Raw genomic sequence first — 12852 nt, forward strand, 5'->3', positions numbered from 1 at the left:
TTGTCACTTGTGTTGGCTATATTCATGCTATGCAAGCATTTGCACATTTTGCAGGGGAGTCCATTAATTCATCTAGGTCTAATACAGAATGCTATATAGCATTCACAGCAGTTCCCAGCCAATGCAGGCAGCTAACCTACACTCTGGGGCAGTTCATACATTATCTTGTGGTTGAACAGTTTGGTTAAGGATTTCCAGTATATAAAGCTGGCAGTTTGTGCTGCTAAAGTTAAAATTCTCTCAAGAATAAATGAATGCTGGAAATAATTCAGTGATAAGTAAATATGTTCTTATTCTCTAACTTACTCTGCTTCCTCCTGACAAGTTAAGCTCTGTAGGACACTGACATTCTGCTTCCAAACCTTGGAAAGCTTGACACACCTCTCATTTTAAGATTCAGGATGCCATGGTGACATTTTTAAGCATCTTTGCAATCATTAAGATTAACATTTTCTCTTTAGCGAAAAGAAAGCAGACATTCTTAAGACTATTTCACAGTACCACTTTCTGTGCTCACACAATTATGACATTTGACACCATACCTCAAGAAAGCTTCCAAAGATGGTACTAGCCAATGGGGAATTTACTAATGTAAAATCTGCTGTGCCTGTACTCAGTACAAAATCTACAATGTTGCTACAGGAAGCTGGAATGCTTGCCTTGTTTTTAGTTACATAGTAGAAAAAACCCTATGTATGATCCAGAAATGTGTTGTAGAAAAATCTGAAACAGGCTTTTATTTATAGCAGTGGTTTTCAACCTGTGTGCGGTGGCACCCTGGGGTGCCTTGAATGATGATGGTCAGGGTGCTGCAGGCAACACTGGCCTGCCTCTGTCCCTCTTTCTTTCCCTTTGATGCCCTCTTGCCTCTCTACCTCCCAAAGGTTGTCAAAGCTCTTTGTTGCAGCAGCCCTGGCTACAATCTCCCCAGGCAAATGGTGCCTCTGGGGCTGGCCAGGAGGTGCTTCCCAGGCAGTGTGAGGAGGCACCTCTCTTTTGGGGGGGAGAGCTTAGAGACAAGGGACGGCAGCAGCGGCTGTCTGGAGGACTCCCAGGGAGAGGGGTGAGGGTTCAAAAAAGGGTGAGAGACAGCCAGCTCTGCAGGAAGAGGTGACATAACTGGGCTCCTGAGTCCCTCAGGGGTGCCGCAGAAAGAATGTAGTTGGTCAAGGGAGCCACGGACTCAACAAGATTGAAAACCTCTGATTTATAGTCAGCTACTACTCTGCTTCTCTTAAGCCAAGGGTGACTGAGCTGTGGCCTGCCAGGTGCTGTTGGACTCTCTTCCCATTAGCTCTAGCCAGCATGGCCAATGGTCAGGTTTGATGGAAGTTGTGCCTAAGTATAAATATAACCTGCCAATTACCTAATAATTTTCCTAGCCCAACAGAGCAATTGTTTTGATTAATACAATCATCCTTATAATGATTTTTAAGATACGATATAAAATCAACCATAAGTCTAGATTGGCGCTGGACAAAATTTTCATGCAGCTCAATTTTCCATGCAAAGAAGCTCTTGCCAAGACAAGCCACCCTTTATGAAAAATTGTTTATAATAATAATAATTTATTATTTATACCCCGCCCATCTGGCTGAGTTTCCCCAGCCACTCTGGGCGGCTCCCAATCAAGTGTTATAAAGTGGGTTTGCACATTATATGCCTTGATTCTGTCCCTTCTCAGCAAGCACTTTGAGGCATTCCTCATTTCATGGCGATCTTTATAAAGCGCTGCTAAGAGATGATGCACAGCACCAACCCCATCGCTGTGATTCGCCTCCTCCGCGGTGACCATCGGCATCTGAAAGTTGCCAACCCTTTTTGGCCATCTGCATGTGCCCTGAAAGACTGCCAAAACAGGGACCGCCTTTTCATGCTGCTGAAAAGGGTGTTGTGAAACGGGGGCCTCTGCTCTGAATCAGTAGTTTAGATGCAAGTTGTTCTTCTACGATGGAGCCACTTCATTCGCCCAGACTTATTTTCAACATAAACCTTTTATTATGTACAGATTAAATTACAACCATCTTTATACAGCGCTTGCTGGTGCAATTGACAGCATAGCCACATGGAAGGCAAAGCCCACGCTATTTATAGAGAGGCAACACCGATACACAATGAGCCACTAGCGGCATCCTGCCGGCCACACACAGATATTGTCAATGAGCTGAGAGACATGACTAGCGAGAGGGCTGGACTTCAGCTATCCCTACAACCTAGTGGTGTTTCCTGCTGCTTGCCAGCCAGAATTGATAACAGCAGGAGCAGCGACGGCTTCTGTTCTGACAGCCCCAGGCCCAACAACGAGGCTACGACAAGCTTTTTCAACTTGTTCAGGGGAGGCTGGGATGGCATGAGCTGCAAGGGGAAAATAAGCCAGGAATTAGGCTGGTGAGTATAACATATCTTCGTCTCTTGAACCAAGCAAAGTGAAGGGGTGGCAGGAGCGTCGAGGGAGAGTGTTTCTACTCTCCCCTGCAGGTGGTATTCATGCACCAACACTCACCTTGCTTACCCTGTGACACTTAATCAATCCTTGTGAATCTAAGTAGAAAGTAGAATAGGCATCATAGGTCCTGGAGAGGAATTAAAATAAAAAAGGCAAAAGATCAGTTGGGTGGCGTCTTCCAACAAATACAGCATGAAAGTACACGTGTTTTGAATATATTACTGCATCTGAAAGGCTCAGCTCATGCTAACAGCCCTAAAACAGCACCCAAATAAGCAGAATACACTATTTTTCTGAAGACTTTCCCATAGCTACTTAACCCTAGCCATGGCAAGCCAGTATAAATACAGTGGTACCTTGGTTCTCGAATGGCTTGGCTACCAGACAAATCGGCTCCCAAACGCCGCAAACATGGAAGTAAGTGTTCCGGTTTGTGAATGTTTATCGGAAGCTGAACGTCCGACTCAGCTTCCACTTGAGTGCAGGAAGCTCCTGCAGCGAATCGGAAGCCACGCCTCGGTTTTCAAACAGTTTTCGGGAGTCAAACAGACTCCCGGAATGGATTAAGTTCGAAAACCAAGGTACCACTGTACAGTACAGTGCTTTCAGAAGACTAGCTCTGGTGTAAGAATTTCATTAACTCAGAGCAAGATGGTTACCTTTTCACTCCCTTCCTCACCCCCCCAAAAAAAGAATGATAGAAGCATGTCAAAAGCCCTAGTTCTTGATGCCAGGGGTTACACAAGACGATACATTTGTCTGGGGCTGCTCAGCTCTAAAGAGATGGGGTAGCAAAGGAGATGTCTCACCTGTACAGCTCACTCTTATCCTTCTTGTAGAAGCGCAAAAGGAATACATGGAAAGGCAGCCCTTTAATCCGCCACCGGGCTTGGATGCTCCAGTTCTCAGGGTGCTGTGTCACCTTCAGCACCTCCATGTGCAAACTGGCAAAGTAGTTCCAAGCCAAGAAACGGCAGAAGGTCAGCGCCAACTGGTACATGGTTCGGCCGCTGGTGATGGGAGGCAGAGAAGTGAAGAGAATGGAAAGGTCAGACTGGGATAGGAAATAAAGACACGCTAGGGAATGACCTAGTCCTCTCACCCCTACTGAGACAGATGATTCACACTGCCATCTCAAGTAGAATGACATATCTTGAACTTCCCTCTCTGTTCATGCCTGCAGGTTTAGACAAAAGCAGTACAGTTCCAGCCATAACACCTGGGAAGCTGATTAAGAAGGTTCCCCCAACTATTCTTCCTTCCCTAAATAGATCAAGGGTAGCCAGCCTTTTGGGGACCGATTTGCAAGCTGGAGAAACTGTCGTGAGCATTCCACACAAATCACCACCTTATCAGCCAACTACAACATAGGGCTTTTTTCGAGCTTAATTTCAGGCATGGGAGAGGGCCCTATAGGAAAGTCTCTGCGGACACTGGCAACCCCCAATAAGCTCACTCACTCAGGGGCAAGTTGGCACATGCCTTTCAGCCCCCAAGGACTACAACAAAGACTCACACATGAAACAGATCAAATGCCACGGATAACTCATGTAATCTCGCATTAAACAAAATGCTTGTTGGGGGTGGGGGAAAGAAGGGGAAACATACAAATTCTGCTACAAGTTAGTGTGTAATTCACAAATATGTGGGAATTAGACCTTTGAGCATATGATCCCCTGACACAGAAGAGCTAGATGCTGAAGGCAACCAAGGGATTTCAGAGGATAACTGAAGTAGCAGCAATTGTTGGGGATGTTTCAGTAAGCTGAAGCAAGATCATCCAGCCAATATCAGAGCACAGGGATGAGGGTCCAAAGCTCTTTCATTATACTGTTGTTTCTTCCAACATGCTCTCAGGCAGAAGCAACACTTCACCGTACTACAAGAGGCCCATGCTAGAAGAGAGCCCTGTAAATCTTCGTTCCTCTACTTATGCTCACCTCAAATTGAATGGTAAGGTATTTGCCGAATTGCATAGGCACATGAGAGTCGATTTCAAAATATTCAGAGACAAAGGCATGACTCCGGGAAGCCCAGCCTGAGCTCTTTATCGCTCTTGCTGTGTCTCTGCAGTGTGACGCCATCTGCCAAGCGCCACATCCAATGTGGCAGGACAGGGTATGTAATTATAAGAAGACATTGACAAAGGCGATGCAATAGATGGGGAATTGTGAAAGAAACCTTGCCCTAAAGACAAGCTGATAAAAAGTGGGGTGGAGTTTAATAAATAAAATACAAAAGATGAGGTAGAGCGCCAGCTAGGGCACTGGGAATGGTGCCATTTTGGAAAGATTTGAGTAATGCCCACTGAATATAGCAAGCCACTTCTGCCAGTGATTCAGGTTGTCTAGACACTGCCTGCTTTCTTGAGTCCTCAAGACAGTCAGAAGGCATTATCTTTGGGTTGCTTCCCACAGAGAGCCAGATAACTTCTGCTATGCAACCATTAGATCTTTAACTTACACAATGGATAGAAGGGACTGTTTTCTTTCATCTACTTTAAACGTCTCACAGAACCTTTCCCCGTCATCAGAGAGCAGTTCATTCAGCCGGCAGGCATCCCCCCCAATCCCTTCACTGTTCCTAGAACTGACCGTGTTCTCAGATGCAGAATCTCATTGATGAACTCTACTTCCTGGGAGTAGATCCCATAGTCGTGGGTCTTCAAAAAGAAGTACGGTAACTGGAGGGGGGGGGGGAGAGACAAAACAAAAACTATGAAGTATGAAACATTCCCAGCCCAGCTGCAGGCTTCCTGTCCTAGCTTCAAAAAACTTCCCCCTGTCCTCAGCTTTCACATCCATAGTAAGTGGCTAACAGCTCTCTCTTCCTCAATTCAGATTGTGGGCTCTTTGGCCTAGGTTTGACCCAGGGGAGTGGGAACATATTCTTGGTTAATTCCAATTCGAAACCTCAACTTCCTACGTGGAAATTTACATTTTAAAATCTGATATTCTGACTCAGCCTTCCATGCACAAATATAAAATAGAATTGGTATATATACTTTAGTAAGAAAGTGGGCCAGGATTCTGAGACTCGTGCACATAACAAAACTTTTTCTGCATGGATGGGACTTGTTATGTGCTGGATATTGATGAACCAAAGTCCCCTGGCTTTCATGAGTAGCTCCAAGAGGTGGTTTTAAGAGAAGGAGAACTCCAAGCTACTTCTTGGGTTTTTTGGATCCCTGCTTTGAACTCCCACCTCATTACAAAAGAGGCTTTTAGAAGTCAAATACTCAAGCCCTCAAAATATGAGATCCCACGCTTAAATTTCAAGTTTTCAGTTCTCAGTGGTACTTCTTTACTGCTATAATTTCTAGGCCCTCCAGGGTCTCAAGCAGGCAGAGGTTTTTCCCACCGCCTCTGACCTGTGATAGTGAGGCTTCCTCACAGAGACTACTTCCATCCTACTCCTAACCCCTCCACCCTTGCCAATAACACAGATAAACAAGATGGCTGGAAGTCATCCAAGGAGATATGGGAAGATTCATGTGTTATTTCTCAATGTGACAGGCATTTCCACTAAAACTATGCACATACCATACATTTAAAGAACATGTCTCCCCCCTGCCCAATCCTGGAAACTGTAGTTGTTAAGGGTGCTGGGAATTGTAGGCCTGATGGGTGGACTATAGTTCCCAAGATTCTTGGGGGGGGGGGAAAGGAATGTGCTTTAAATGTCTGTAAGCAACCCAAGTCAGTTTTGCGTGATAAATTATTTGTGTCTTCTCATGAAGGGAAGGCACTAGAACAAAGAAAACACTGCAGACAAAGGTTGTGGCATAGAAGATTTCAGATCTTAGTACATGAAACTAACTTATTTCATGATATTCACCATGTAAAAACCACCACCTCAGGGTGAATTTATCTCATAAATTATTATTATTTATTGAATTTATATACCGCCCAATACTCAGAGGTCTCAGGGCAGTTCACAGAATAAAATCAAGATACAAAACCACAAAATGCCCAATAAAAATAAAAACAACAACCCAATAGCTCCCCCCCCCAAAAAAAAAAACATTTTAAAGGGCCATAGTACGTAAATCGGATCAACCAAAGGCCTGGTTAAAAAGGAGCATTTTTGCTTGGTGCCTAAAGGTGTGTAATGAAGGCCCCAGGAGAACGTCCCTGGGGACAGCATTCCACAAACGGGGAGCCACTGCAGAGAAGGCCCCGTCTTGTGTTGCCACCCTCCGGACCTCTTGAATAGTAAGGCAGTAAATGCTGAACCTAACCTCAAGGTATGTTAAAATGGGGAATCCAAAGGACAACAAGGGGCCCTTAACTTCTGCCCAAGCCACACAGAACAGAACCCAGCCTGCCATGCCACTCCTTATGCCACTCCTTATTCCAATATCAAGTTCAGAATATGCTAGCCTGCTTTTGGGAAGTCTTCCAGCCCTAGCAAAGCAAAAGCACTAAGCCCCATAACAGGACAAGATCCCCCATATATACCTCTTTCCGTAGTTTCTGATGCATGACTGCAAGATGCTCTTCCATGCTGGGGTCATCCCTTTCTGGAGAACTAACTGGGGAGGGAGTCCCGGTAGTAGCCCTGAAAGGTGCAAGGGGCCCCAGTGCTACCTCTGAAGCCTGGTAAGGCGATCGGTACTGCCAGCCGTGGAAAAGGCTGTGCAGGGAGTCTAAAGAGGCACCGTCCAGCCCTTCGCTCTCTTGCACTGCAATGTCGTCCTCTTGCCTCCCGTTCACCAGCGTGATGGCACCCTCCATGCCCTCCGGTGGGGAAAGCACAGCGGGGTGGGGAAGGACCCTAGTCTCTAGATAGCGCATCGGTGGGCAAAGGCTGGTCTTCAGTTTCGTACTGTTGATAACGGCAAAGGTGTCCCCAGGAGGTGCAGGCAGGACGGTGGGAACTTCTGGTGGGTTCTTGGTGAAGAGGGAGTGGAATGTCGGTCCTATGGAACTGGAAGAGACTAGCCCTGGAGGTAGTTTGTCCCATGAGCCATCCAGGTCCTAGAATAAAAGAAGGAATTTGAGGACAATTAAAGCTAGGTAGCCCAGCTGTGCCCCCGGAACTCCTGAGAAGTGAAGGAAGCTTGCAAAAGCACCTAAATCAGGCTTCCTCAAACTCGGCCCTCCAGATGTTTTGAGACTACAAGTCCCATCATCCCTGACCACTTGTCCTGCTAGTTGGGATCATGGGAGTTGTAGGCCAAAACATCTGGAGGGCTGAGTTTGAGGAAGCCTGACCTAAATTATCCTCCTCAAAAAACCAGAAGCATTTTTGCTCCGGTTGATGGGAGAAGAAATTGCAAAAGTAGATCAAAGACTATTTATGTATGCTACCACTGCAGCAAGAACTTTGTTAGTCCAAAGGTGGAAATCCCAAGAATTACCAACGACTGAGGCAGATGAGTGGCAGATGAAAATGATGGACTATGTGGAATTGGCCAAACTGACTGTGAGGATCCGGAACCAAGGTGACCAGAAATTCCAAAGAGATTGGAGTAAATTTACTGAACATATGAAAGATCATTGCAAAAATGTGAAGACACTAGAAGGACTGATATGAATCCTGTAACACAACATAAAAATAGTATCTGACCACTGATAATAAAAGGATTGGATATATGTTGAAGGACAGAAGCTGGCAGCTAAAATGCACATACAACTTATTAGGAAATGGGAAACCAGTTGAAGGGAGGGAGGGAAGTCACAAGCTCAGGGGAGCAAATGAAATTGATTTGTTATTGTAATGTTGTTATATTTTATGTTTAATGTTTTTTTATTAAATAAAATAAGAAAAATTATATTCCAAAAAAAAGGAAGTCCTACAGCCTCAGCCACCATTCTCGGTTCTTTTTAAAAACCCACACACACCGATAAATGGGAAGCATGACAAGATTTGACGTAAGACTGACAACTGCTAAGTTACTGGTTCTAGCACCAGGCCTATATAAGGATCTAAAGAGAACCGTCCCATATTCCTTTCCTCAATTCCTGCACCAGCCAGTTTCTATCTCCCAGGCTACCTTGGTATTCAGCGAGAATGGAACTGTTTTAGTTATTTCACATCCTCACACCAGATCACATCAGTTAAGTGGTCGTTTTTGTATTCAGCATTGCATAGAAACTGACACACAAGATAGTGCAAAGTAAAAATGCCTAGCAACAATATCAGAGGCAGAACCTGGTACAGTCATACCTCGGGTTAAAGTAGCTTTGGGTTGAGTGTTTTCAGGTTGTGCTCCACGGCAACCCGGAAGTAACGGAACATGTTACTTCTGGGTTTCGCTGCTCGCGCAGACACTCAAAATGACGTCACGCGCATGCGCAGACGCGGCAAATTGCGACCCGCACACACATGGGTTGTGTTTGCTTCAGGATGCAAACGGATCCCATTCGCATCCAGAGGTACCACTGTATTTTGAAAATGTCAGTTTTCCAGCTGCCATAAATGCAGGGCAAAACCTGAAAACGGGTGGGCAGAGCTGAGTGAAGCTTCACAGACTAAGATGGTATCCAGTGATCAGTCAGTAAGCCCCACTTCAGCAATTTGCCCTTGCCTACAGATCCTATTCCCTGCTTCCCCACTGTTTGTTGTCTATATCGGGGACAATGAAAGAGTGTGCCTTCAGGGATGAAGTCAAACTGTTGGAAAGTTACAGCACTTGCTGTGGCTGTAGAGCCTGATACAGGAGAGGCATGTTTTTTTGTAGGTGGGGCACAGGAAGGCGTCTGCTTTTGCTGCTCTGGGTGCACCAGGAAATTTCTTCTCTCTGCCCAGTGGTCACTCCTTCTCCAGTCACTGCTATATAGCTCATCTTAGCACAGCCCCAACCCAACCCCTTGTTGTGAAGATCTGAATTTTAGAAGGCCAATAAATTGTGGCGTATGCAGTGCTTTTTTTCGGGGGGGGGGGACACTGGAGTACACATACTCCTCAACGTTTTGTGAATCTTTGTACTTTTGTCCATTTACTGTATTTACTTTTCCCAATCTGAACTATAAAATGGTGATTTTCTTGAGTCAAAATGAGAGTACAGTGGTACCGCTGGTTGCGAATGGGATCCATTCCGGGGCCCGATTCGCAACCTGCAAGGAACGCAACCCGCGTCTGCATGGGTCGCGATTCGCCACTTCTGCACATGCGCGTGACGTCATTTTGCGCATCTGCACATGCGGCGAAACCCAGAAGTAACCCTTTCCGGTACTTCCGGGTCGCTGTGGGACGCAACCTGAAAAGATGTAACCTGAACTGAGCGTAACAAAAGGTATGACTGTACCCCTAAACATTTTTTAAAGGAAAAAAAGCACTGGGTGTACGTATGCAAATATATATGAGGGCATGTGTATTGTGGCACTTTAAGAACCATGAAGACTATGTTTCCAGGGTACTGGGTCCACTTCACCATGCACTCAAGCCCCCTCCCAAGCATGTACTCTGTGTGTGTGTGTGTGTGTGTGTGTGCGCGCGCGCGCATGCATACACATACACACACACAACCAGATAGATAGATAAATAAACACAAACACACAATCACACAACAGAGATATAGATAGATAGATAGATAGATAGATAGATAGATGATAGATAGATAGATACACAGAAACACACAATCACACACACATACACACACACGGCTCAGCGCACGAGGAAGGCACGAGCAACGATCCAGTTGCCAATCTCACCACTCGCGATCCTACCTAACTCAGTGCTCAGCAAGTTGGTCCCACGGACCATGTGCCAACACGCACCTCCCCCCCCCCCCCCAAAAAAGCAGCCCTCCTTCCGGGACTCCCATCATCAGCCCTCAGAAAGGAGCAGGGTCGCCTGGCCCCGCCCCCTCCGCGCCCGGCCCCGCCCCTTTGCCCACCCCGCCCACCGTCTCCCGCTCTCTCCTCGCTCGCTCTCTCACCTTCGGCCGCGCCCGGTAACAGCATCGCGCCGCGTCGCCGTGGCCCAGCCGGAGCCTGCCGCCGCCGCTTCCTCCCCACCTCCACGGGCACCGGGGCCCCAGGCGCCCGGCCACCGCCCGGCTCCGCTGGTACATAATGCGGACACAGGGCGGCTCCCCACCTCCAGCCCAACGCCTCTCGCCTCAGAAAGCGCCCGCTGCAGCCGGCGAAGCCACGGCGCCTGCGCTGGCAAGGGAGCCTCCAAATGCGCAGGCGCAGTGCCGTAGTCTCCTTGGGCTGAAGGAGGAAGGCGTGCGCAGGCGCCCTCTTGGCCGGGCCCCGACCCCGCTTTGAACTTTCCGAGAGCTCTTCGCCCACTGCGCTTGCGCCACGAGGCTGCTGCTGCTGCTGCTGCTAGGGGTTACGGTTCTGCTGCAGGAAGACTTCCGGTTCTCTATCACAGCTGACAGCATCCTCCATGTGCGGGGGTCGAGAGTGCTAGAAATGCAGAATGCCGACAAAAAAATGGCACTACGGAGTCTTTCGAGTCCTGTCCTTATTTTCCCCCTCCCAGGATATTCCTTCCGATCCTCTCACATCACACACACAGCACACATTGAGCACAGCCAGGGCTCACTGGGCAGTTTGAGGGGTGGGGTCAGCACCCCCTCTCCTCATAAGAAGTTGAACGTATTTTGTTCCCCAAAGCTGCAACTGTCTCCCTCTTGCGCTTATGTAATCAAAACCATCAACTCTAGAAGAACTTCGCTTTTAGTTATGTAGGAGAATTACCGTATTTTTGCACCATAACACTCACTTTTTTCCTCCTAAAAAGTAAGGGGAAATGTCTGTGCGTGTTATGGAGGGAATGCCTATGGGTGGCATGCCTACGGATTTTCCTCCTCTAAAAACTATGTGCGTGTTATGGTCGGGTGCGTGTTATAGAGCGAAAAATACAGTAAATGTAAAAGCCCCCAAACACACGTGGTTAGAGGCTCCTTTGGGTGGAGGGGATTTGACATAACCATGCCCCTAACAACGAAGTGCCCCTGTGCATTTTTTTAACGCCTCATGACAAGTAGAAGGGCAACAGTTTCACAATGTATTGCATGAAGGTGTATCTTTTAGACTCTCTCATTACAGTAGTACCTCGGGTTACATACGCTTCAGGTTACAGACTCTGCTAACCCAGAAATAGTACCTCAGGTTAAGAACTTTGCTTCAGGATGAGAACAGAAATCGTGCTCCGGCGGCGCGGCAGCAGCGGGAGGCCCCATTAGCTAAAGTGGTGCTTCAGGTTAAGAACAGTTTCAGGTTAAGAACGGACCTCTGGAACGAATTAGGTACTTAACCCGAGGTACCACTGTACAGTCCTTTGAAAAACCCCTGTCCTCTACCCAGGATAGTGAAAGAAACCTCATGTCCTTAATGACAATGTGACAGGAAGATGATAATACAGACTTCTAAAAGGCTTCATGACAGGTAAAGACATAGATCTCAAAAGCTGAGAGCCAATATTTATTGTAATAGGCTTCCGTATTACAGTAACCCCCTTGGTGAATCCTTACACCCTTAACATGAAGTTGCTCGGTTCCAGTCTTAAAGCCCAGTCTTTTAGCTCACTTTTCCTACTTGTTGCTGTTGGTGAATGTTAATCTGGTTTTACCAGTTAAGAGCTGGTCACACCAACACAGACCAGATTGCATCAATTACTCCTTTTGAATGGCTCTCACTTTCACAGGAAAATGGAAATTGTGCATTGCTCTATTTTCCAGCCTCCCTTCATGATAACTTATTTTCCTCTGTATTCACACATAAAGTTAGGAACTATTTATGTGTCTGATGAGAGGGGTTCTCATCCACAAAACCTTACACCACAATATTTGAACCCTTTAAGGTGTCGTCGGACTCGTGCTACAACAGACACAACTCCACTTCTGTAATTTCCTCACAAAATGTTTGCTTCAGTTATGAGTGCAGCTATCAAACACGGCGTGCGTACATAGAATTATATAGACTATTGATTTCAGTGAGTTTAGGTACACCCAGTACTTATTTTCTGGGGGGACCCAGGGGTACACATACCCCTAAACATTTTGTGAATCTAGTTTGGCCTCATTGAGGGGCAGTATTTCAATATGAGTAGGGAAATGAGAGTACCCCTAAACATTATTTTAAGAAATAAAGCACTGGGTACACCTAACAGCAGCTCCCATTCCATTTTCTATCATGTATACATTTCCCCTTCCCTTGCTTTAAATTTAGCCAGGTAATTAGCATTACTTTGATTCAGAAGTGAGTTTCCTAAAAAATAGTTCCTTGTTAGATTTTGAAAAATAAAGTTACAATGAATATCAGAACTTTCACTGTTGCCTTATTCTTCCCCAAATAAACAAAAAAAAAAATTCCTACTTTAAACCTTGTTTTATTCCAACAGCTAGAGAGCAGGCTCAACTGAAAAACAAAAAATAACCAAAACATTTTTGCAAGCCAGAGAAGTACACTGATTTCAACACACTGGAACAAAAAGGTACTTCTCAT

At 46.2% G+C, this 12852-nt stretch overlaps 1 protein-coding gene across 1 annotated transcript; it reads right to left on the bottom strand.

Moving 5' to 3' along the window:
- Positions 1 to 1975: 1975 nt before the first annotated feature.
- On the bottom strand, positions 1976 to 10560 carry LOC310837805 (uncharacterized protein C6orf136 homolog). Its single transcript, XM_083724952.1, has 6 exons — positions 10332 to 10560; positions 6907 to 7425; positions 5041 to 5129; positions 3256 to 3456; positions 2504 to 2573; positions 1976 to 2355 (listed from the first exon to the last, which is right to left on the bottom strand). Exons 1-6 carry the CDS (start codon positions 10464 to 10466, stop codon positions 2197 to 2199), a joined length of 1173 nt encoding a protein of 390 aa, XP_083581078.1. The 5' UTR covers positions 10467 to 10560; the 3' UTR covers positions 1976 to 2196.
- Between the last annotated feature and the right edge of the window lie 2292 nt (positions 10561 to 12852).

Source organism: Podarcis gaigeae (assembly GCF_964106915.1).
Source record: "Podarcis gaigeae genome assembly, chromosome: 2".
NCBI classification, from domain to species: domain Eukaryota; kingdom Metazoa; phylum Chordata; class Lepidosauria; order Squamata; family Lacertidae; genus Podarcis; species Podarcis gaigeae.

Bases quoted from the DNA above. Each gene is read 5' to 3' on its own strand.
- LOC310837805 (XM_083724952.1), bottom strand. From the start codon at position 10,466: ATGTACCAGCGGAGCCGGGCGGTGGCCGGGCGCCTGGGGCCCCGGTGC. The intron at 3,457-5,040 runs GTCAGTTCTAGG...TCCCATCACCAG, and splicing joins ATTCTGCATCTGAGAACACG to CGGCCGAACCATGTACCAGT. The intron at 2,356-2,503 runs GTGAGTGTTGGT...TTCCCCTTGCAG, and splicing joins AGTGTCACAGGGTAAGCAAG to CTCATGCCATCCCAGCCTCC.